The sequence below is a fragment of the Podarcis filfolensis genome, assembly GCF_964270895.1.
Source record: "Podarcis filfolensis genome assembly, chromosome: 13".
NCBI lineage: Eukaryota > Metazoa > Chordata > Lepidosauria > Squamata > Lacertidae > Podarcis > Podarcis filfolensis.
The window spans coordinates 789358-813965 of NC_139615.1; the positions used below are offsets into that span (position 1 = coordinate 789358).

General features: G+C 54.7%; 2 protein-coding genes across 4 annotated transcripts; both read left to right on the forward strand.

Annotated features, from left to right (window-relative positions):
* The first annotated feature begins 229 nt into the window (after positions 1–229).
* SERPINE1 (serpin family E member 1) lies at positions 230–13467 on the forward strand. 2 transcript variants are annotated; one of them, XR_014540798.1, is made up of 10 exons: positions 275–425; positions 834–1141; positions 4904–5137; positions 5929–6123; positions 6996–7194; positions 7999–8099; positions 8934–9020; positions 10144–10227; positions 11469–12331; positions 12369–13467. XR_014540798.1 is itself a non-coding variant. In XM_083581080.1 (9 exons), the coding sequence occupies exons 2-9, from the start codon at positions 835–837 to the stop codon at positions 11504–11506; spliced, it is 1245 nt and encodes a 414-aa protein (XP_083437206.1). In that variant the 5' UTR covers positions 230–425; position 834; the 3' UTR covers positions 11507–13467. The 2 variants fall into 2 exon arrangements, 1 of the variants encoding a protein (XP_083437206.1); XM_083581080.1 differs by having other exon boundaries at positions 230–425; positions 11469–13467.
* Positions 13468–15247: 1780 nt separating this feature from the next.
* Positions 15248–22881, forward strand: AP1S1 (adaptor related protein complex 1 subunit sigma 1). 2 transcript variants are annotated; one of them, XM_083581282.1, is made up of 5 exons: positions 15248–15354; positions 17544–17722; positions 19058–19166; positions 21262–21405; positions 22087–22881. In XM_083581282.1, the coding sequence occupies exons 1-5, from the start codon at positions 15352–15354 to the stop codon at positions 22132–22134; spliced, it is 483 nt and encodes a 160-aa protein (XP_083437408.1). In that variant the 5' UTR covers positions 15248–15351; the 3' UTR covers positions 22135–22881. The 2 variants fall into 2 exon arrangements, with proteins under 2 accessions (XP_083437408.1, XP_083437409.1); XM_083581283.1 differs by having other exon boundaries at positions 21262–21399.
* Positions 22882–24608: the final 1727 nt, after the last annotated feature.

Consider the following 24608-nt stretch of genomic DNA (forward strand, 5'->3'; position numbering starts at 1 on the left):
GGTCCCGTGCAACTCTACAATCCTGCGATTCTCTCTCTCCCCCCACTTCTGGAAGACTCCTGGTCCTGGGGCAGGGATGGGGTTGGGGAGGCTGCAGCAGCAGCAGGAGGAGGAGGGGCCACATCTGGGCAGCCAAGCCCCCTCCGCTGCCGCCGCCGGGGCGTGACTCAGCCTCTCCGCGCCCCTCCGCCGCCCCACTCCCGCGACAAGGGCGCAGCGAGGCGGCGGGAGTTGTTTGCGGGCGTTGCTCATCGCGACGAGGGAGGGAAGCGGCGGGGCCGGCCGGTGACTTCATCGCGGCTTCCTGGCCCGCGGCTGGGCGGGCGGGCGCGCATAAAAGCAGCTCTCGGCAGGCAGCCCCAGCATCAAAAGCCGCAGCACCGAGCAAGAGTCTCTTCCGCCAGACAGAGAGAGAAAACAAGCAGGTAGGAAGGAACTGAAGCTGCTCGCTCGCTCGCTGGGCGCTTGGGCAGTCCTGCGGGCTGCAACGCACGTCGGGAGAGGCGGACGCGTGTCCAAGCAGGGTCCCGTACCCGCCGCGCCTTCCTTCCCGCGTTGCAGGGGCTTCAGGCTTCCTCCGGAGGGGAATCGGGACCGGGAAGAGCCCCGAAAGCGGCCCTAGGGCGGGGGGACGACGACCAAGCGCTGTCCCGCCGCCCCCTCGAGCTGCGCATCTGGACGAAGGCGCCCCCGGGGAAGGGAGACCCCTCTCCAAGCCCGGCTCTCGCCCTACCCCGTCCCCCAGCCCCGCGCCCCTATTCCCAGACGGCCGAGCCGTGCGCCTTCCTCTCGTCGGGGTCTCCTCTCTCACCGCCTTCTCCTCCCCTTCCTAGGATGCCTCTGCCGTCGAGCACTATCCCCGGAGCCTCCCGGAGCCTGGTCTGGGCTGTCACCCTGGCGGGGCTGCTGGCCCTGTCCTGGGCGTCCCCGGCGCCCCTCGCCCGGCCGGGTGTCTCCCGCGTGGCGAGCCTCTCCACCGACTTCGGCGTGCGCGTCTTTCGCGAGGTGGCCGCCGCCTCCGGCGAGCGCAACGTGGCCTTCTCTCCCTACGGCGTCGCCTCCGTCCTGGCCATGCTGCAGATGGCCGCTGCCGGCGAGACGCGGAGACAGATCCAGGACAGCATGGCTTTCAGCCTCGACGGTGAGTCCGCAGCCCGGGAGGGGGGCGCTCGCTTGAGAGGGGGCCGTGGGGCGCAGCGGCTCAGGGAAGCCTCCGACACTTTGTCCTGGCTTTGCTGCAACAAGGGAAACTTGAGGGTGGCAACAAAGTTCCGCCACTTGAGGTGCAGGATGCATCCCCTTAGGGGGCAGGAGAAGCCCCGCAGGACAGACCCCACCACTAGCCGGAGCAAGCCAGCCCACTCAGGCAAGAAATATGGGGGGAGAACCCCCAGCTATTTCCCTGACACCCCAGCAGTGGCCAAGCTGGGTAGTGATGCTGTTCTCCACGTCCCTGAGCTGACCCCCACCCCATGCAAGGAAGGCTGCTGCCTCCCCATCCCTGGTGTTGCAGTGACATTCAAGGGTCTGTCTTGGGAGAAGGAACTGAGGGGTGAGTGGGTGTCCTCTTTTCCTTGGCCTCCAGTGTGGTGTAGTGGTTAAGAGCGGTGGACTTGTAATCTGGTGAACAGGGTTCGCTTCCCCGCTCCTCCACCTGCAGCTGCTGGGTGACCTTGGGCCAGTCACACTTCTCTGAAGTCTCTCAGCCCCACTCACCTCACAGAGTGTTTGTTGTGGGGGAGGAAGGGAAAGGAGATTGTTGGCCGCTTTGAGACTCCTTCAGGTAGTAATAAAGCGGGATATCAAATCCAAACTTCTTCTTCTTCTCCTTCTTGAGCTCCCTGCCTCTTCCAAGCAGAGCCAGAGTCTGTCATGGGCTGCTCTCCTCTAAGCTATCTGGTCAAAGCACCAAAATAAACCCCAAATCTTTGCTAGCTGAGGTGGTGATACAGGGGGAGTTACCCACTGTGTCAACATTCATGTTTTGTTTTGCTTTAATTGGGGAATTAGTTGTTGTTTTTAACTACCTCTTATGCAACTGGGGCGACTCATGCATTCAGACCATAGAATTGTAGAGTCATCTAGTCCCACCCCCTGCAATGCAGGAATCACAGCTCAAGCACCCAAGACTGATGGCCTTCCAACCTCTGCTTAAAAACCTCCCAGGAAGGAGAGTCCACCATCTCCCAAGGGAGTCCGAATCTCCTTCCTTGCAATATCAAGCCACGGATTCGAGTCCTACCCTCTGGAGCAGCAGGAAACATGCTTGCTCCATCTTTCACGTAGCAGCCCTTTAAATAATTGATGTTGGCTCTCATAGCTCCTCTTCTCCAGGCTAAACATACCCAGCTCCTTCAACCGTTCCTCATCAGGCTTGGTTTCCACACCCTTAATCCTCTTGGTTGCCTCCTTCTGCACACCTTCCAGCTTGTCAGTGTCCTCTTTAAACTGAGGTGCCCAGAAATGGACACAGGACACCAGTTGCAGTCTGACCAAGGCAGAATAGAGTGGTACTATTCCTTCCCTTGACACTAGACTTCTGTTGATGCAGCCTAGAATAGCATTAGCCTTTTTTGCTGCTGCATCACACTGTTGACTCATGTTCAGCTTGTGCACCACTAAGACTCCCTGATCTCTTTCACATGTACTACCAGTAAGCCAGATGCCCCCCATCTTACAATTATGCAGCCGGTTCTTCCTGCCTAAGTGCAGAACATTACATTTCTCCCTACTTTTTTAAAAAATGTTTTTATTAAAGTTTTTCCTGGGTTACAAAAGTACATACTTTTGTACATTTTCAGATCATAAAGTCCTTTCTACAGATCAGTTATATTTGATGTGAGACTTTGATGCTGTATACAGCATAAGGTATGGGACGCGGGTGGAGCTGTGGGTTAAACCGCAGAGCCTAGGGCTTGCAGATCAGAAGGTCGGTAGTTCGAATCCCCATGACGGGGTGAGCTCCCGTTGCTCGGTCCCTGCTCCTGCCAACCTAGCAGTTCGAAAGCACGTCAAAGTGCAAGTAGATAAATAGGTACTGCTTCAGCAGGAAGGTAAACGGCGTTTCCATGTGCTGCTCTGGTTCACCAGAAGTGGCTTAGTCATGCTGGCCACATGACCCGGAAGCTGTACGCCGGCTCCCTCGGCCAATCAAGCGAGATGAGCGCCGGAACCCCAGAGTCGGCCACGACTGGACCAAACGGTCAGGGGTCCCTTTACCCTTTACAGCATAAGGTTGGGGGAGAAGAGAGGCGGGAAAAGAGATGGGGGGTGGAGAGAGAGAGAGAAGCGGGGTAGAAAACTTTCATCTGTAAGCTCCTTACAGCACTTTCCTTAGATGCCTCCCACTTTTCTTTCTTGTTGGCATTGTCTGCATTTGGGCCTTCAACATTTCTCCTTTTAGAAACTCCCTTCCATCATGGACTCCCTTCCCTTTGAGTATTTCTGACCACAGGATCTCACCCAGTAGCTCCTTCAGCTTTTCGAAATTGGCCTTCTTAAAGTCCAGAGTGTGTGTCTGACTATGCTCAGCTTTCCCTTACGTCTGTATCCTGAAACCCGGGAGAACATGATCACTTTCTGCCAAGTTTCCTGGTGCCTCCACTTCATCAATCAGTTCTTCCCTGTTGATGAGGACCAGATCCAAGACAGATGGTCTCCTTGTTGCTTCTTCCACCTTCTGGGAAACGAAATGGCCAGCCAGCAACCGGGGAATTTTTGGACCGTATATTCTTAGCAGAGTTTGGAATCCCAACAGATACTGGGGTCATCGAAGTCTCCCATGACTACTATATCTCTCCTTTTTGAATCTTGGGTAGTCTGCTCTAGGAAGGCATCACCCAAGTCTTCTGGCTTGGCGGTCTCTAGCAGAAACCCACAGTAAGGTCCCTGTTGTTTTTCTCTCCTGTAATTTATACCCCTATACTCTCAACCTGCCTTCCATGCTCCAAGTCGTGGATTTCTCCACAAGTGTACACATCCTTTATATACAATGCTGCTGCTCCTCCCTTCCTGTTTGGTCTGTTCCTCTTGAACCGGTTATAACCTTCAGTTCCGACATTCCAGTCGTCAGCCTCACCCGGCCAAGTAATGCCTTCGAGGATCACCCTCCTTGTCATGTGAAGCCATTGGTTTGGGTAGATGGTGCCTTGAGAAACGAGCTGCAGTGGACAGTGAAAAGGTAGAACAAATGGAGAGAGAGAAAAGGGGGGGACGCTTATATTTACGGGACCTCCTCTCCTGGTCTGCCCCGCAGAGGACCTTAAGGTCCATGAATAATCATAGTTTAGAGGTCCCGGGCCCTAAGGAAGTCAGACTATCCTCCACCAGGGCCAGGGCCTTCTCAGTGATGGCTCCGACCTGGTGGAATGCTCTGTCCCAGGAGACCAGGGCCCTGCAGGATTTAACCTCCTTCCGCAGGGCCTGTAAGACAGAGCTATTCCGCCTGGCCTTTAATTTGAATTCAGCCTGATCTTTTATTCCCCTTCCTTCCCTTTTTATGAAGATTCCCCGCTCTGGGATCCCACAGCTAATTCTCCCCTGGTCTCCTCACTGGCCCAAATAGGACTAATTTAGCCAGCTAGCCCTGGTGATCATCTAATGTTTATTGGGTGGGTTTCCTCCCTAAATTGATTTTTGAATTCTGAGGCAGTGGAAGACAGGAGTGCCTGGCGTGCTGTGGTCCAGGGGGTCACGAGGAGTCGGACACGACTAAACGACTAAACAACAACAACAACAACTGTATTTTTTGCTATTTTTTGTTGCATCAATTAAGTGTTTTAAATTTGTTGTTAGCTGCCCCGAGCCCGGTTTTCTGAACCAGGAAGGGCAGGGTATAAATAAAAATGTATTATTATTTATTATTAATGATCTCCTGCCCTCGCTGGGCGCTTCCTCCCTGCAGAGTGGGGCACCCCCAGAGCCCTGCGTTGGTTGCAGAAGGCGCTGACGGACCCCAGGAACAAAGACGTAGTGGACACGGCTGACGCCCTCTTTGTGCAGAGGGACCTGGAGCTCAGCCCGGGGTTCATGCCCCACTTCCACCGGGTCTTCCGCCAGACGGTCAAGCAGGTGAACTTCACGGAGAGCGAGGAAGCGCGCAGGATCATCAACAGCTGGGTGCAGGACCACACGAAAGGTGAGTCTCTCCCTTGGCAGCACTGCAAGGCAAGGGGGGGAACTGGGACGCCTGACAGTCACAATGATTGACAGGTAGGCAGGTCCATGGGGGGACAACGCAGGATCCAGCCCGCTTGCCAGAAAGGGTTTTTTTTTTTAAATTTGAGGACATCTTGTAAACCAATTAAAACATTAGTGGGGTTGATATAAACACGTGCAGTAAGAGATAATAAAGGGAAGGATGAGGGAAAATTTATAAATGTATTTGAATTGGATATGCAGTAATAAAAATATATGAAATAAATAACCGCAGAAGGGAGGGGGAGGAAAGTTAGATTTATAAAGTTTCCCCCCCAACTAAAATATTTGTAAAAGTTGAAAATGAAAAATGAAATTAAAAAAGAATTTTCCACACAGTGTTTGAGAGTATTGCAGGGAGCTGAAATAAATAAGGGAAGAAAAGAGGAAAAGTAAAAGTAAAAAAGCAGAGAAAAGCAACAGGAACAAAATAACAAAAAATATATATAATCAAAGTTACAGAATTATATATATGTGGATAAATTTATTGTTTCCCTCCAGTATATGTTGATTCATGGGTCTCTATGGTTTCCATAGATATGTTCCAAAGGTCATTAAATTTGTCCCTGCACAATCTCTGCCTGCAAGGGACCCTTTCATGGGGTGCAAGAGATGCCATTTATCCAGTTATTATCTTTATTATGCATCTTGTGTCTTTACGCTACGAACCGCCCTGAGGTTTGTGGGCGAAGGGTGGTGTGCACATCTGACAGCATGCATGGCTTCCCCCAGGGATGATCCAGGACTTCCTGCCCGAGGGGACCCTGGACCACATGACCCGCCTGGTCCTGGTGAACGCCATCCACTTCAAGGGCCTCTGGAACCTGCCCTTCCCAGAGGCAGCCACCAGGGAGCGCCTCTTCCACAAGCTGGACGGGAGCACCCTCTCCGTCCCCATGATGGAGCAGACGGCAAAGTGCAACTACGGTGAGCAGCGGCGTCAAGAGGGGCTTGCCGAGAGGTGGGGTGGGAAGGGGTCTTCCTCTTCCTCCTCCTCCTGGAGAATGAGGTCATCAATGTGTCAGGAACGTGGCCCCCCAGAGCGCAGCCTCAGAAATTGAACTAAGCGAGCAAGGAGCTGAGTTTAGAGAGCACAGCCCAGCCCCCTCCTTCCCAGGGAAGAAGCTGTTAGCTCGCAAGGACAGGGAGAGTTAGAAGTCGACAGGAGCGCTGCCAGGCAACTAGCAGATAAGCCTGAGGCTGTGTCTTCGGGGATTGGGGAGAAGACAGGCCAGCCGTTCAGTCCCCAAACTAGGAAACGAGAGAAGCTCAGAGAACAATGGAAGGGAAGGAGAAGAAAGGCGGGGTTTTGGCGTTCTTCCTGTTGGAAGAATGAGTCAGACTGAGCAACTACTGTTAATGAGAGCAGGTGGGAGGGACGTGCTCTGGACGTGTTTCTTCTTGTAATTAAACTTGTAATTAAACTTGTAAGCAACATAAAGCCGTTGCTGCTTATCAGGCTGCTTGTTTGCCAGAGACCGTTATGCGATGGCTACTAGTCAGGATGGCGATGCTCTGCATCAGGAACACTTCTGAATCCCAGCTGCTCAGGAGGAAAGACTTGCTCTTGTGCTCAGGTCCCGCTTGTGGGTTTGCCACTGTGAGAACGGGAGGCAGGACTAGATAGGCCATTGGCTGATGCAGCAGCTGGGCTTCTCTTATGGAACCTCCAGGTCCAGGTGCAGTCCATCTAGAGTCCTAGATTTCTCAGCCAGGATGCTGGACCAGGTGGGCCCCCTTTGGCCTGACCCAGCAGTCTCTCCTTCTGTTCTTACGCTCTCCTGTCCTTTCCTCTGCAGGCGAATTCTCCAGCCCTACAGGAGTGGAGTACGATGTCATCGAGCTGCCCTACCAGGGGGAGACCCTCAGCATGCTCATTGCTGCCCCCTTCGAGCTGGACACCCCGCTCTCTGCCCTGACCAACATCATCGACTCCCAGCTGGTGGCCGAATGGAAGAGGAACATGACGGAAGTGACAAGGCTCTTGGTCCTGCCCAAGTAGGTGCCTCAACACTTCACCTGAGGAGGGCAGGTGGGAATGTGGGGAACCAAGACTCCCCTGGGTCCACGCCAGGCCCCCATCTCTCCTGTTGGATGGATTTAGATGAGCAGGGGTGGTTATTTTATTAATTATCCTTCCTCTCCCTCACTAGAACGCAAGTATCTATTACAGCAGAGTAAAATCTCCACCCGTGTGCAGCTTATCTGTAGAAGCTCTTGGGAGAAGTTTATATAACCTCCTGGAACAATTATGATCTCTAAGGATGCAAACTTGGTTTATCTTCTGCCGTTTATGTTCCCCTCTTAACAAGGAAATCACTCTCAGGCTGTTTAAGTAAGCCAGAAAAACATATGGTTTTCTCACATTAAAAGTCTTGCCAGGTTCCAACAGTTACAGTGGTGAAAATCAAAGAGGCAGTGATCCCTAAACATTACAAAACTCTACAGCCCAGTTCAAAATGGAGTGTGCTTTCTGGGAAACCCAGCCAGATGGGCAGGGTATAAATAATAAATTATTATTATTATTATGGAGGGATGCTTACAGACATCTTACCCCATTATAGGTAAGAAGTGTGTGCAGTGACAGGGAGAAGCAAAAATTAACTTTTTACTATTCCCCTTCCCACCACAAACGTTTAGAGAATGTGACATTCTGGAGTCCCCTGTCTGTGACTATCTAGCAATCAGGCAAGCTGTGATTTGGGTGCAGATCCTGCCACATCTCCCAGCCAAGGTGTGGAGCCGGTGGCTGCCTGGACTGTGACACACACAGCCTCACCTCTTGCCTTCCTTTTTCTGCAGGTTCTCCTTGGAGAGCGAAGCGGACCTCCGTGGGCCCCTGGAGACCCTGGGGATGAAGGACATGTTCGACGCAAGAAAAGCCAACTTCAGCAGCCTGTCAGGTCAGTCCCTTCTGATCGCTGTGTGAAGACCCTTCTGGGCATCTGCACCCCAGGGTGCCTGGTTGTGGCTCCCCAACTGCAGTATGTGAGAACGTGTTTCAGAGTGAAGGCAGCGATGCTTCTGAATCCTGGATACTCCAAACCACAGGAAGGGAGAGCTGCTTTTGTGCTGGGAAATTCTCCCTTGGGAAGCTGGTTGGCCCCTGTGAGAGCAGGGTGCTGAGCAAGCTCTTATTAAAGTAATAACAAAGAGGAAGGTGCTGTTGAGCATGTGCCGAGGGCCTGGACCTGGCCGCAGCCAGCTCCCAGACGACACAGGAAAGTCCAATAGCATTTTGGAGTGGAAAGGTTTTTAGGGGTGTGCTGCAGAAGCAGCCACCCAATCGGAGAGCTGTTTTCTCCTTCCACACTCCAAATAAAAATATATTGCACTGTTGCAGAGGATGGGTGGGCGGCTATATTGATGCCCAGCTTGCTTTTAGCATCGTAGAGTCTGAAAGGGTTCGCAAGGGTTGTCTAGTCCAACCGCACCAGCAACGCAGGAATCACAGCAACAGAATCCCTGGCAGATGTGCCTCCCGTCTCTGCTTAGAAACCTCAAACAACTCATAGAATTGTAGGGTTGGATGGGTACCCCAGTGGTCATCCAGCCCAACCCCACATGGGATGCATGAACTGCAGCGAAAGAAGTCCTTGCAGGCGCCCATCTGACCTCTGTTTGAAAACTCTCGGGCATCCCAGCTGAGAACGAGGCGGCCAACGGCCCCCCTTGCCCCCTCCTGCCCCCTTTCTGTGGCCCCCTTTCCCTGCTCACTGCCTTGTCCCCCTTTGCAGAGCAAGAATCCCTCTTCGTGGCTCAGGCCCTGCAGAAGGTGAAGATCGACGTGAATGAGAGCGGGACGGAGGCCTCCTCTGCCACAGGTGAGGGCGCCGTTGCTGGGAAAGGGTGACCCACTTCTCCTTCCTGCCCTTGTATTTTTTTTGGGGGGGGGAGTTTTGAACCTGCTTATCAGAGCTCTGATCAGCTTACTTCCCCTGTGGAAATGTTCTGAACTGCTTAATATAAAAATCGGTGAGCAATAAAATTCAGGTATGCAGTAATGCTGTCCGTGTGTCAGATAACATCGGGAAGTACCAAAAAGACAAGGTGACAGAATGACAGGCAGGCCAGGCCCACCTTTAACGGCCAGGGAAAGCCTGGGGGAGGGAAGGGTTGTATCCAAAAGACACTTGGAGCAGGTGACCAAAGATGGAACCTCATTTCCTGCATCATCCCAGAAAAGGCCCTTGTTAACCTCTCACCTTTCCCCAAAGCAGAGCAGATGGCCACTGACCCTATTGCTTAGGGGGTCTTTGGAGGTTTCATCTAGATACACCCCTCCCCCACCGCATCTCTTTCCTGGGGTGACCCCAAGCAGCCAGCTCATTTCGCGGGCTGTCCTCTGGGCTGCCTCCCGTTCCTCACATTGATGCAGCCCTCAAACTCCTCTTCCTTTCTAAAAATCTATTTTATTAATTGATTAAAAAATATTGATAATATCAATTTTATTATCAACATAAAAGGAAATGGTAAAGGAACCCCTGACCATTAGGTCCAGTCGTGGCCGACTCTGGGGTTCCGGTGCTCATCTCGCTTTATTGGCCGAGGGAGCCGGCGTACAGCTTCCGGGTCATGTGGCCAGCAGGACTAAGCCGCTTCTGGCGAACCAGAGCAGCGCACGAAAACGCTGTTTACCTTCCCGCCAGAGTGGTACCTATTGATGATCTACTTGCACTTTGACGTGCTTTTGAACTGCTAGGTGGGCAGGAGCTGGGACCGAGCAACGGGAGCTCACCCCGTCGCGGGGATTTGAACCGCCAACCTTCTGATCGGCAAGCCCTAGGCTCTGTGCTTTAACCCACAGCGCCACCCACGTCAACATACTATACAGTAAAGTCCAAACTAAGCTAAACAGAAAAATAAAAAAGCAACATATCAAACAGAAAGAAAACTAAAGAGAAATAGGAAGTATGATGCAATAAGAATCGTGTTTCCTTTCCTCAGCTGTCATCATCTATGCCCGGATGGCCCCCCTGGAGATTGTGATGGACAGGCCCTTCCTCTTCCTCGTGCGACACAACCCAACCGGTAAGAGCACTTTTCACAGAATCGTAGAGTTGGAAGGGACCCCTAAGGGTCATCTAGCCCAACCCCCCACGAGGCAGGAATTGCAGCTCAAGAAACCCTGATTCTGATGACCAGCCAACCTCTGCTTAAAAGCCTCCAAGGAAGGAGGAGAGCCCCACACCTTCCGAGGGCATCCGTTCCACTGCAAAACGACTCTCGCCTTCAGGATGGTTTTCCTGATGTTGAGTCTGAATCTCCTTCCTTGCAATTTGTGGTTTTGCTTCTGCAGAGAACAAATTTGCTCCACCTTCCGCGTGACAAACCCTGTAAACAGAGCAAGGCTGTGCTTGGGAACGGTGCAAGGCTGCCCCCTGGTGGCTGCCTCTGGGACCACCCAGCCTTATTTTATTTTTTTCCTCCAAGGCAGGAGTGACCTTTGAACCCACCTATATTATATAGTCCTCAATGCATTTTATATCCCACATTTCCTGTGTTAGCGTAGAAATCTGAGGTCTCCCCTGGACAAAAAGCAAGGACCCCAGCCAGGAATACCAGAGCAAAACAGCAGCCAGTAGGCTTGGTCTTGATTGAAGACTGTCGCGACAGGACTCCCACCTGCCACCAGGTGGAACAAGATGGAAGCCCCAAACAAAAGAGCCCCCCAACTTTTATTAGCTGCTCATCCCCATGTTACACCCCCCAAACTACATCACTAATACATCACAGTTACATCATGAAAGGGGAGGTCTGGTGGCAGGAATCTGAGCATCCTGGACCCTGCCCCATAGTTCCCCTTGCCCTCCACCAAACACACATCAAGTGGAACAAAAGAGATCTTTACATTTCCCTGTTTCCCAGCCAAGTGAATCCCACCCTTTTGTCTTCATCTGGCTTTGTTCTTTCTGGAATGGCTACCTGTCTGGCACTCAGGTATCAGGATGCAGGGGATTATCACTCAGGCAGAGGGGCTGCTGAGTAGCTGAGCTCACATGTCTATATGAATTTCTGAAGTTTTCCCAGTGAGCCAGTACATAGATCCATTGATCAGTGAATTCTTACATTTGGTATCGTGCAGCAAAGGCCCTTTGAATAGATAGGAAGGAACTGTGATGAAGTGTTTTGTGGGGACAAATCACAAAAGTCACAAAAGTGATTGTGCTGGTTTTGGTAGTGGGCTGCATGTGCGTGATATCTGCTGGAGGGGCAACCCCCCCCAACCTATACATAAATTCCTGCAACACGTCTCTTTCTCTCCTTCACAGGCACCATCCTGTTCATGGGGCAAGTGATGGAGCCCTGAGTGACCCCCACCTCATTCAGCCAGAATCTCTCAGGAGCGGGAAGAAGTTTTTCCTCCCTTTCTGTTCCCCTCCCTCTACATTCCCCCACCCCCAAAGAGAGACCTGTCGCCAGCCGTGACCTCCCTCCGCCCTGCTGCTGAGTGGTGGCACCAGGCACAGTGCCCTCTCACCCCCCAGGGAAGAAGCCTCAGTTGGTCTTTCAGCTGGGAAGAGGCTGCCCCCTCTGCCTCCTGGGGCAGGAGAGATCCGCTCTTTGGAAAGACGAGGCTCCAGCCACGATGTCTGCACAGCCGCTTCTGCCTCCGCCAGGGTCTTCCTTGCTGGGGGGCCGGAGAGCAACTGAGCACCCTTGCTCACCCTCGCATGGGGTGGCGCTGCCAAGAAATCCCCGGATGATGTGTGCCCCCTACCTCACACTGGACTGGAACCCTGCCCAGTCAGGGCTAGTGGCTTCATTTGATGTTTACGTCGGAGTAGAGCAGGGATCTCTGCCTTCTCTCTTTATTCTTATTATTATTATTACATATGTATGTATGTGTTTGGAGCGGGGAGGGGATGAGGGTTGCGTCCCCCCCATCGGATATGGATGGGTGGGGGCTGCAGATTAGCACTTTGAATACGTCCATTTTCCTTCTGCACTGCTGAGATGGACATTTGTTATGAAGTATGTTTTAACAGAGAGGCTTAATATATGTTTGGCTTACTGTTTGAATTTAATGAAATACGTTGTTGGGGTGGTGATGATGATGATGATGTGAGCAACCTTCCCTTCCACCTCCTCTTGTGCCCCCCTGAGGAAGGACAGCATCCCTCCCATGGGGCAGGTGGGGCAAACCGCTCCTTCCTGTTCCTTCTTGCAAGATGCCTGCTCTGGAAAGGGCTAAGAAAACTGCATGCATCTCCAAACATTCCCGAAAAGAATCTCCTCCTTTCTTTCAAACCCCAACACGCCTGGCCTTAACACGGCCCAGTTTTCCTGACGCGGAGACCTTTGAGATGCTACGGATTCTCTGGCACACAGAAGGAGCCCTTTTGCCCAGACCCCCAAGAGCCATGGGGTCTTCTCCAAGCAAAAAACAGAGGCCTCTCTTTTGGAAACCCTGCAAAGTTTTGAGGCAAGCTTGCCGCGACCCACACGGGCCCAGAAGCTGCTATGAATGGCACTGTGCCAGCAGCGTTTGCCAGCCTGAGGGTCCCCCCCCCATTTCTGCTTAATGGCTCTCTGGCCCGAGTTCCCCCCGTCCTTGTGATTTCCCAGGACAGCTTCCAGTTAATTGTAAAAATGGCACTGGGATTGCTGAGCCCAGCAGACGCGATGTTTTGCCCAGAGGCCTTGGCTGCCCTCCAAGTGGATTATCCCCTCTGGATCCGCTGAGCCGGGCGGCTGCCGGGGACCCCCCAGCGAGGGCCCTTGAAGGCTGAGCTTGGTACAAATTGGGGGGTGGGGGAGGTAGAGGGCACCCCCCACATAGGTGGGGAAGGACATCCCAAAGGAAAGCTGGTTTTGTGCAGTGTTGGCGCTGAAAGAGAGCAAACTGGAAGCGTTTTGGGAGCAAGTCCATTCTGAGCGCCCCCCTCCTCAAGAAGTAAAAGTGCCAGCATTTAGATATTTAATTGGGGCCTGGGAGTCACCTTCAGTTTCAGGTGCCTGGTGATTTTAGCTGACTCAGGAGTATCCATCTCTTGTGAGAGGCTCCCCAGGGTGTCTGCCCCACGGCTATTCTCTGCCTTGCACTTGGAGGTCACGCCTCCCCCCTGCCCCCTTGTGCTGCCTCAAAAACCAGTATTTATACAGAGAGATCGAATTCTATTCCCAGAGCAGGTTATTTTTTCACTTTTCTGTACAGAAATCTGATTTATATTTGTATATATATAACTATTTCTATACGTGTGTGTGTTTGCGGGGAGAGTATTTTGCATTCTACTTTTGATAGGAAATAAAAACACTACGACCATCCTGGCGGCTGTGTCTGTCCTGAGTTTTCTCTTGTGCAAATCGGGTCCTGATTCTGGGCTTCTCCTACACCCCTGCAAGCCCATTCCCAAACCTACAGGTTGGTGCCACCTACAGCAGCCTCTGGCACCCAGGGAAGAGAGTCCCGGTTTATTGCCTAAAGGCGACAATAGGGCAGCCCCACAAAACTCCCTCTTGCAGACCTTCTGCTTCAGTCCGAGCCCCACTTCCCCTGCCACCCCATAGAAAGGTCCTGGCCTGCCTGGCACCACAAATGGGGGGTGGGCCAGTGAGATACTTAAGCAGCCCCAAAGGATTTTCCTGTACTGTACGTTCTGAGGTTTTGCTGGCTGGGTGGTGAATTTGGGGGGAAACTGATTTATTTATTTTTTGACATGGTTTTGATCTGGGTTGCTGTGCGGGATATTTATTCATTGCACTGGCCCTGTTCCCCCCAAGAATCTCCAGGTGGCATCACAGGGTTCTCCCTCTTCCTCATTCCCACAACAACCCTGTGAGGTTGACTAGGCTGTGAGAGGCAGGGACTGGCTCCTCAGGGTCACCCAGGGATTCAAACCCAGGCCTCTCCCAGGTCTTAGTCCAGCAATCATAGAAACAGAGAATCGTAGAGTTGGCAGGGACCCCCAGGGGTCATCCAGCCCAACCCCCTGCATGCAATGCAAGAATCTCAGCTGAAGCATGCCAGACAGAGGGCCCCCCAACCTCTGCTTAAAAACCTCCAAGGAAAGAGAGACCACCCCCTCCCAAGGGAGACCCTTCTGCTGTAACCAGTCCCAGGGGTCATCCAGCCCAACCCCATGAAGCGCAGGAGCCGCAGATGGAACTCATGGGGACTTGAATGGCGAGGGGTGGGGAGGTCAAGGAGGAGGAACTGGATGGGGGAGACGGGGGGGGGCGCAAGTGTTCCTGAAGCGGAGTGCCTATAATGGGATCATAGGATTGTAGAGCTGGGAGGGACCCCCAGGGGTCATCCAGCCCAACCCCCTATTTGCAATGCAGGAATCTCAGCTGAAGCAACCAAGGCAGAAAGGCCCCAACCTCTTCTTAAAAACCTCCAAGGAACTGTAACCACTCCACTCCACCACCACCTCTTATCAGAAATGAGGGTTAGGGGAGAGGGAAAAATGGATTGAATGTGGCTTTGTCAGGGGGGCAGAATAAGAGGAGCTGAAGCATAGCTGTCAGGCATCCCTTATGTGGCGGGACAGCCCCGTATCCCAGCGCCATGTCCCGCTGCTGTCCCTTATGGAGGAGGCTTCGTTTGGCTGCTGGCTGGGCTTTCTGCCTTTGGCTTCGAAGCGCTCAGAAGTTGAACATACCTGTGCCCCTTGGAAAACCCCTTATTTGGCTGCCGGTCCCTTATTTTCGAGGCTGCCGGTCCCTTCTTTTCAAATCTGTAAGTTGACAGCTATGGGTTGAGGTGACCTGCAGCTGGAAGGGACCCCCAGGGGTCATCTAGCCCAACCCCCTGCAATGCAGGAATCCTGAAGGCAGCAGACCCTGGGTTGGGGGCTCATGAATTAGCATATGCAAGTTGCGCCCCCTTTCCCACGTGGCCAGAACTCCCTCCTCGCGCCCCCTTCCCTCTCGGATGACGTCACCGGAGGAGGCCCCTCCCTCCCTGCTCCTCTCCGCTTCCCCGCCCCTCCCGTCGCCCGGGGAGACAGGCTCCGCCCCCGCCCGGTTGCCTTGGCGACGGGGAGCGAGAGGCGCCCCTCCCGCCCCGGAAGCGGGCGTCGCAGTGCGCAGGCGCGGCCCCGGGGCGGGCGGGTCCGGCCGGGAGGCACCTGGGCAGGTTCGGGCCGCGGAAGAGGAACCGGAGGGCCGCAGGGGCCGCGCCGAACGGCCCGCCACGGACCGACGCCCGACATGGTGAGCGGGGGGGGGGCGAGGGGAGGGACCCCCATCCGGCGCCCCGTGGGGAGGAGGGGGGCTGGCTCCCACGTGGCAGGGCGGCCACTTCCGGCCCCGGGTGCAAGGGGGGCTGGATCCTTCCCCGGGAGAGGGGGGCCGCCCCCCAGAGCAGAGGGACCCCCTCTCCTCCTCCCTCCAGAGCAAGGGCGCCCCTGAGCATGTGCAGACGGCGGGGAGAGCAGCGCCACGGGGGGCTTGGCAGGCGGAGGAGATTCCCCCCCCCAAGGAAAGACCCCACAGATCACAGGGCAGGGGGGTCCTCCAGCATTGCTCACCCCACCCCACAAAACCAGCCGGTCCCCTGTGTGGGGGTCCGCTGCGCCCCCCAACTCTCCCTCCTCGCAGCGCCCAGGGGGGCTTGGCAGGCGGAAGAGATTCCCCCCCCCAAAGGAAGACCCCACAGATCCTCGGCGGGGAATGGGGGTCCCCGGCGGGAGAGAGAGGTGGTCTCCGCTGACCCCCACCAGGCTTTGAGTTGCTCACCCCCCACCCCACAGAACCAGCCGGTCCCCTGGGTGGGGGTCCGCTGCGCCCCCCCTCCCTCCCTCCTTGCAGCGCCCAGGGGGGTCTTGGAGCCGAGGATCGGGGGGTTTCCGGAGCCCCCTCCCGCTGCCCCCCCCGGCCTCTTCCTGGCGCCTCCGCCCCGTCCCCCCCCCCCGTCCCGCCCCACGGAAAAGGCACGTCCTTGCCGGACTGGCCTGCCAGCTCCTTCCCTCCTCCCGGGCCATTAGCGGAATTGGCTGGCGAGGCCTCGGGTGGGGGGGGGGGAGAGGCGGGGGCAAAGGCAGGACTTGTGGGGCAGGATTTCCCGGTGTGCTTTTTATCAAGGGGGGGGGGCGCTGATAAAGAGGCAAGGCTAGCTCAGTTAGTAAAGCAGGAGATTCTGGATCTCAGGGTTGTGGGTTCAACTCCCGCACTGGGCGAAAGACTCCTGCATTGTAGCGGGTTGGACTAGATGACCCTCGGGGTCCCCTTCCAACCCAATGTGTGGATTCGGGGTCACTGCCTTCGCCAGGCATTTTGGGCAGGCCCGGAGGGAAGTGGCGCCTAGTGGGTGTTGCAAAGCCCCTTCTCGCTCTCTCCCACGGCTCCAGAGGGTGGGGATTAGCCGCCTCTTCCTACCTGAGCCGCCCCTCCTGGCTCACCTGTTGAGGCTTGTTGGTGACTCTCCCAGGGAGGATTGCTCAGCTGCGCTCGACCCGCCTTCCCTCCGACGCACCAGCTGGCACCAGGAGCGCACAGTTGCCCTGCGGAACTCCCTGCCACAGGAACCAAGGGATGGCTCTAAAAGGCAAATTCCTGGAGGAGGAGAGGGCTAGCTGTGGCCACAGGTGTAGATCCCAGTGTCAGGAAACCCCAGGAGGCGAGAGGGGTCCTATGGAGCTCAGCCCCTGCTTGCTGGTTTCCCATAACTGGGGTAACTGGTCGGCCACAGTGAGAGCAGGAGGCTGGACGAGAAATGAGCTGTTGGCCAGATCCCAAGAAGAGGAAAGAGATCCTTTTGCCAGAGGGGCTATGGAAGGGGCGGGAGCCATTATTATTATCATCTCCGGCAGAAGGGGGTGTCAGACGAGTCCGGAAAGGGAGAGGGGCCTGGACTCCTGGGTTCTTTAGGAAGAGGAGGGGGAACCTGGGAATCTGTGGGGGTCAGTCTTTGTGGATTGGTTTTTTATATATATATATTGCATTTTAAAATTATTACTCATTTATTGTTTACTGGTTTTGTACGTCATCGTAGATCTCAGGGCAGCCCGCAGCATAAAACCACAACATAAAAACTGCAAAATGCATAGTAAAAATAGGAATAAGAAGAAACCAAGGACCACTCCCCTAATTCCCCCGACCCTTTTTTCAAAAACCGCCCTGAGATCTGTGGAGAAAGGACTGTGGGAAAATGTAATAAATGAAGGAATTTTTGTTCTGCCTCTGGAGGGGAAAGTTCTGTTCAGCCTCCCTTGGGCTGCTTTTCGGCAGGCTGTGTGGCCCCCACCCAAAGAAACCTTGGAAGGGCCTCATTCTGCGCTTGCAGAGGACCCCCTTGCTTTGCAGGATTTAATTTTATTGGGGGTTTTTTGGGGGGGGGGTTGCTGCTTGCTGCCATAGGAGGCCCCCCCCGACCTCCCACCTCTCCTCTCTGCCCCCCCCAGATGCGCTTCATGCTCCTCTTCAGCCGCCAAGGCAAACTGCGCCTCCAGAAGTGGTACTTGGCCACGTCCGACAAGGACAAGAAGAAGATGGTGAGGGAGCTCATGCAGGTGGTCCTGGCGCGGAAACCGAAGATGTGCAGCTTCCTGGAGTGGAGGGACCTCAAGGTGGTCTACAAAAGGTGACTCCCGAACCCGCTCCCCACCCGCTGCGACTCCGGGTTGGGCTGGATGACCCCTGGGGGTCCCTTGCAACACTGCAATTCTTGGAAGGTGGCGGCCTCTCCTCCACTGGAGGTCTGTCATCAGGGACCCTTCGGCTGCGACTCCTGCGTTGCAGCGGGTTGGGATGGATGACCCCTGGGGGTCCCCGTTCCGTCTTGCCCACAAGAGCGTCAGGACAATGTTTGGAGGCCGGAAACAGGTGGCAGCTGCTTGGAAAAGTCCAGGAGGAAGCAGAGGAGCCTTTGTTTGCTTTGCCGGGCTGCTCTGCCAGGGAAAAATGTGTTGCAAGTGTGGTGCCTGCACCGAGAAGGCCCTGCCCTGCTCCTGTTGCAGGAGGTCCCTTGGCCCAAGAGGGGCGCCACTTTCTCTGGGCCCCCAGCCCCCACCTTGAAGGGGGCAACCTGGTTGTCTCTTTCTCCATAGCTGCCCTGGGGTGTGGATTGGAAAGCCTCCCTCCCAAGCTGCATGTGGCCCCCCATTCCCTTCTGTGTGGCCCTTGCCAGCTCTTCTTTGTGTTTCTTTGCCCGGCTGATTCCTTCAAACTCTGCTGGCGTCTCTTTCTTGGCTTCGCAGAGGGAGAAGTCTGAGCAGGTGCTACCCCATTGTACAATACTAAAATATATATTTTTAACAGCAACAGCTCCGCCCCCTTTTACCTCTGGCCCCGCCCCCTGGAGTGTGTGGCCCTCAGAGGCTTGCCCAGAAGCGGAAGGTGGCCCTCGGTTTCTCTGTGCTCTGAACGGTCTCGCAGGGCTGTGCTGAAGGGAGAAGCCTTCGGAGCATAACTGTCAACTTTTCCCTTTTCTTGCGAGGAATCCTATTTGGAATAAGGGAATTTCCCTTTAAAAAAAGGGAAACGTTGACAGCTACACTTCTGAGACTAATTATTGCCCCATCACTGCTGCTGTGGGGCAGAGGGTGGGGTGGGCAGGTGACCCCCAGGTGACGGCACCTTTCTATGGGTGCCTGCAGGGATAGCGTTGTCCTGCAGGGGGCACCCCGAGCTCACCTTGGCTCCTCTGTGGCCAAAGGGGGCCTCTGCAGGTGCGCACGGGGTTAATAAGGGCCCTGCGCCCCACACACCCCACTTCCTGCCAGCATAGGCACCTGCTCCCCCCCCCCGCCTCGCCTGGAAATGGCTGGCCGGTCGCCCCAGGGAGGGCAAGGCAGGCTTGGGTGGTGGTGGGCAGCTGGCGGACTCTTCAAGGGGGCACAGTGGGGAGGGGGAGGAGGCAGCCCCCCAAGTGAGCCAGGTAGCTGTCCTGACCCCATTTTCTCGCCCTCCTGCCCAGGTACGCCAGCTTGTATTTCTGCTGCGCCATCGAGGGCCAAGACAACGAACTCATCACTTTGGAGCTCATCCACCGATACGTGGAGCTGCTGGACAAATACTTCGGCAGCGTGAGTTGTGGGGGGGGGGCTTCTCCTGGGGGCTGGACTAGATGACCTTTGGGGGTCCCAATTCTCGGATTCCGTGACTGCAGAGCGCTCTTTTCCTGCTTCTTTGTGGGTGTAAAAAGCACCAGCCTTCTGTCCCCCTCTCTCTGTATGTTGGGGGGGACACGACTTTATCTCAACTCTCTCCTTTCAGTCCTGAACCCTAGAGCAGAGACACCTGGAATAATAATAATAATAATTTATTATTTTTACCCTGCCCATCTGGCTGGGTTTCCGCAGCCACTCTGGGCGGCTCCCAACAAAAGATTAAAAATGCAAGAAAACATCAAACATCAAAAACTTCCCTAAACAGGGCTGCCTTCAGATGTCTTCTAAAAGTCAGACACAGTGGATGCTCAGGATACGAATGTGATCCGTGCGGGAGGCACATTTGCAGCGTCTGCAACCGGCAGTGCCACGTCTGTGCACGCGTGGGTTGCGCTTTGGCGCTTCTGCGCATATGCGAAGCACGATTTAGCACTTCTGCGCATGCGCCATAACCCAGAAGTAACCTGTTCTGGTACTTCCGGGTTTGGCGTGGTGCAGAACCCAAAAGCGCGCAACCCAAAGCATCCGTAACCTGAGGTATGACTGTAATTGTTTATTTCCTTAATAATAATAATAATAATAATAATAATAATAATAATAATAATAATAATTTATTATTTATACCCCACCCATCTGGCTGGGTTTCCCCAGCCACTCTGGGCGGCTTCCAACAGAATATTAAAATACAAAAGTCTATTAAACATTAAAAGCTTCCCTAAACAGGGCATCTGGTGGGAGGGTGTTCCACAGGGCAGGCACCACCACCGAGAAGGCCCTCTGCCTGGTTCCCTGTAACTTGGCTTCTCGCAATGAGGGAACCACCAGAAGGCCCTCGGAGCTGGACCTCAGTGTCCGGGCAGAACGATGGAGGTGGAGACGCTCCTTCAGGGATACTAGGCCATTGAGGGCTTAGAATAATAGGATTGTGGAGTTGGAAGGGACCCCCAGGGATCATCCAGTCCAACCCCCTGCAGTGCAGGAATCCTTCGCCCCCCCCCCCGGACTTGAACCCATGGCTCTGAGATCAAGAGTCTTGCGTTCTTCCAACTGAGCCATGAGAAGAGCCCTGCTGGGTCTGGACAAAGGGGGTCCCTATGTTAGCCCACCTCACAATGATGAACCAGGTGCCCCAAAGGGGAAACGGCAGTAGTAATATTAATTTATTACTTTATAAATTGGCTCTGCCACTCTGGGCAGCTTCCAGCAAACGATTACAAACTGCATGAGACGTCAGACATTAAAAGCATGCGGGATCCCAGCAGGAGACCCCTGTGTTTTCCAGCAACTCGTACCCAGAAGCTTTGCTGTCTCCAATTGTCATGTTCTCTTTTAACGCCAACCGGGTTGTTGGGTGTCGCTGTCTCCAGTGGCAAGGAGTTCCGCAGTTCCACTCTGCGCCAGAAGTTTTCTCCATCCTGAACCTTCCAACGTTCAGCTCTGTTTAAGCGGAGGCAGTTGGGGGGCACTGGCAGACCTGGGAGGGGGGGGTCTAGGAGGTCCTGGGCTCCCCGCCCCCTGCTCCCCCCCCAGCAGAGTTTCCGACCTGCGGCTACTGTGGGGAGGCAGGAGGGCAGAGCCCAAACCCCGCCACTAATTACTCTTGCTGTCATTTTGATTACTTAATCCGCCCCCCCCCCACTTCCCTGCCCCATAGAAAGCCTCCCTCCAGCCTCTCTCGCCTAAGCCTGCTCTTAGACCCACAAAATCCAGCTAAGCATGGCTGCTAATTGGGCTTAACGAGGGCTTGGCAGCCGCCCCAGCTAATTCCTGCTGCTAATGCGCCTGAGCCGCTTGCCCCCACCCCCCAGGAAACGCAGCCAGATTGGAGGGTCAGGATCCTGGGCATAGCTGCCAACTTTCCCCTTTTCTTGCGAGGAATCCTATTCGGAATAAGGGAATTTCCCTTTTTAAAAAGGGGGGAAATTGACAGCTGTGATCCTGGGAGAGGTGGGGTGTGTGTGTTGGGGGCCCCTGCTTGGTTCTCACGCCCCCTTTCTCCCCCCCCCGACAGGTGTGTGAGCTGGACATCATCTTCAACTTTGAGAAGGCCTACTTCATCCTGGACGAGTTCCTGATGGGGGGAGAAGTTCAGGACACCTCCAAGAAAAGCGTCCTCAAAGCCATTGAGCAGGCGGACCTCTTGCAGGAGGTAGAGGTGGGCCCCTGCATGGGGGTCCTGCATGCCTCAACCGTGGGGGGCGGCAAGGCCTGGGGGGGGCCTTCTCCCTGCACCTCCCCAAGAGACAAACCATACACTTCCCTCCAGCTGTGGGGCCACGCAACTTCTTGCTGCTGCTGCCCTGGCCATGCCTGGTTTCTGTCTGCTTCCGCAGAGGAAATTTTTTGGGGGGGGTTGCTGCTGGAGGAGCCCCCCAAGATAGCTGCCTTCCTGGCTGCTGCTGCGGCGGCTGCTTTCTGCATGCAATGAGTCACCAGCAGCCATCACTCCCTCTCTCTGCAGTGGGCGTGAGCGACTCACCCGCCTGCCGCTGGGGCCGAGTGCAAATCCTCAGGGTGGGGAGGAAGGAGACGCAGCAGCCTTGGCACCCCCAGCCACTGCCACCACCCCCCCTGAAGGAAAAAAAAACCCAGCATGGTGGACTTTGGCACACCTGGAACCCCCAAACCCTTAGAATGGAAAAAGGCCTTGTTAGTTGCTCTACGGGGCATCAAGAGCACCTCTGAGCAAGCGCAGAAAGCCTTCCCTCCCCCGGGAAGTGTCGGGGTAGCAGTTAGGCTGGGGGTCTTATGGGGAGGGGGGCAGGCTGCTTCCCCCCCCCACTTCCCGCCCCCCTCCTCTGAACCCTCCTCCCCTCTGCTTCTCTCCCTGATACAGGAAGATGAGTCGCCCCGCAGCGTTTTGGAGGAGATGGGCTTGGCGTAGACTTGGGATCGTGACCAGGCTCCCCCCCTGCACCCGCCACTGCCCCTCGCGCCCCTTTGCCCCCCACACGCAGTGGGGCTGAGAGCCTGTGGCGGCCACGCAAGCTCTGCAGCCGGCCTCCTGGCCAAGGAAACCGCACGATGTAAATACTGAACCACCAGCTGGGGGTGGGGGGTGCCCTGCGTCAGAGTGTTTGGGGGGGCAAGGAGGCATTTTGCCCCCGCCTGTTGGGGGGCAGAGAGAGAGAGAGCGCAGCGTGGAATTCAGGGGCACCGAATTATCTCCATTCTCCATCGTTTTTTCTGTGCCCCTCCAAACTCTCCTACTTCTCCTGCCGCCCCCCCAGCACCCTCAATCTGTTCACACCAGCAACATGGCACTTCCTGCCGCCCCCAACCTGTGACTCACCCGGGCAGCATGTGACAGATCCCAGAGGAGGGAGGGTGGCGGCAGCAGCAGCAGTGCCTCTGCCGTCTTCCCTCCCTTTCCCTCTTTCTCATTTTTTTTGTTGGGGGGGGGCAGGCGCCCCACATGCATGTGGGGCACATGGACGCAGGTAGCCGGAGATTCGGAGGAGCCTGCCGTTTGGAAGACCAGCAGCCCCCCCCCTGACTTTGGGTGCCTGTATTCCCTCCCCCCTCCGCTCTCCCCCCCCCCCAGCCCCTTTCCAATAAGGCATGATCTTTCCGGACCCAAGGCGTGAGTGCGAGTGTCTTCTCTGTTTTGGAATAAAGCGTGTGAGGAAGACGGTGGCCTGGCTGTGGTTCTTGCCCCTCCAGCGCAGGCTGAGATGCTTCCAGCCCCAGCTCAGAGGGGGGGCAGAAAGAGCAGAGGGGGTCCAGCCCGGAGATCCCTTGGCACGGCTGGCGGAGGTGCAGGTCATTTGGCGTCGCACAGAAGGAGCACCTGAGCATAAACAGGGTTCATCTGCATCACTCTTAGAATTGTGGAGTCGGAAGGGAACCCCAGGGGTCATCCAGCCCAACCCGTTGCAAATGCAGGATTCGCGGCGAAGGAATCCATGTCAGGGAAGTCATCCATCCGCTTTTCCAGGCTGAGAATGTTTCGCCTGGAAGAGAGGAGATGAAAGAACCGTTTCCAAGCACCTAAAGGGCTGGAGGATGGAGCAAGCTTGTTTTCTCCTGGTCTGGAGGGTAGGACTCGAACCCACAGCTTCAAGTTACAAGAAAGGCGATTCCGGCCAAACGCCAGGAATAACTTTTCTGACAATAAGAGCTGTTCGACAGTGGAACAGATTCACTCAAGGGGGGTGGGCTCTCCTTCCTTGGAGATCTTTAAGCAGAGATTGGGTGGCCATCTGTCAGGGATGCTTTATCTGAGATTCCTGCATTGCAGAGGGGGTTGGGCTGGATGTCTCTCGGGGTCACTTTTGACTCTACAAGTCTCTGATTCCAAGGGAGTTTGTTTCACCATCAAATGGCTCTTAGCCTCCTACTGTTTATTCAGAATCTCCTTTCTCGCAACTTAGAATCATAGAATAGAATCATAGAGTTGGAAGAGACCACAAGGGCCATCGAGTCCAACCCCCTGCCAAGCAGGAAACACCATCAGAGCACTCCTGACATATGGTTGTCAAGCCTCTGCTTAAAGACCTCCAAAGAAGGAGACTCCACCACACTCCTTGGCAGCAAATTCCACTGTCGAACAGCTCTTACTGTCAGGAAGTTCTTCCTAATGTTTAGGTGGAATCTTCTTTCTTGTAGTTTGGATCCATTGCTCCGTGTCCGCTTCTCTGGAGCAGCAGAAAACAACCTTTCTCCCTCCTCTGTGTGACATCCTTTTATATATTTGAACATGGCTATCATATCACCCCTTAACCTCCTCTTCTCCAGGCTAAACATGCCCAGCTCCCTTAGCCGTTCCTCATAAGGCATCGTTTCCAGGCCTTTGACCATTTTGGTTGCCCTCCTCTGGACACGTTCCAGTTTGTCAGTGTCCTTCTTGAACTGTGGTGCCCAGAACTGGACACAGTACTCCAGGTGAGGTCTGACCAGAGCAGAATACAGTGGCACTATTACTTCCCTTGATCTAGATGCTATACTCCTATTGATGCAGCCCAGAATTGCATTGGCTTTTTTAGCTGCCGTGTCACACTGTTGGCTCATGTCAAGTTTGTGGTCAACCAAGACTCCTAGATCCTTTTCACATGTACTACTCTCAAGCCAGGTGTCACCCATCTTGTATTTGTGCCTCTCATTTTTTTTGCCCAAGTGCAATACTTTACATTTCTCCCTGTTAAAATTCATCTTGTTTGTTTTGGCCCAGTTCTCTAATCTGTCAAGGTCGTTTTGAAGTGTGATCCTGTCCTCTGGGGTGTTAGCCACCCCTCCCAGTTTGGTGTCATCTGCAAATTTGATCAGGATGCCCTTGAGTCCATCATCCAAGTCGTTGATAAAGATGTTGAATAAGACCGGGCCCAAGACAGAACCCTGTGGCACCCCACTAGTCACTCT

What these genes read in the sequence shown, in the direction of transcription:
- SERPINE1 (XM_083581080.1), top strand. Translation starts at nt 835, where the DNA reads ATGCCTCTGCCGTCGAGCACTATCCCCGGAGCCTCCCGGAGCCTGGTC. An exon ending in CAACTTCAGCAGCCTGTCAG is followed by an intron (nt 8,100 to 8,933) that starts GTCAGTCCCTTC and finishes CCCCCTTTGCAG; the next exon opens with AGCAAGAATCCCTCTTCGTG. An exon ending in CGTGCGACACAACCCAACCG is followed by an intron (nt 10,228 to 11,468) that starts GTAAGAGCACTT and finishes TCTCCTTCACAG; the next exon opens with GCACCATCCTGTTCATGGGG.
- AP1S1 (XM_083581282.1), top strand. An exon ending in CTCAAGGTGGTCTACAAAAG is followed by an intron (nt 17,723 to 19,057) that starts GTGACTCCCGAA and finishes CCTCCTGCCCAG; the next exon opens with GTACGCCAGCTTGTATTTCT. An exon ending in TGGACAAATACTTCGGCAGC is followed by an intron (nt 19,167 to 21,261) that starts GTGAGTTGTGGG and finishes CCCCCCCGACAG; the next exon opens with GTGTGTGAGCTGGACATCAT.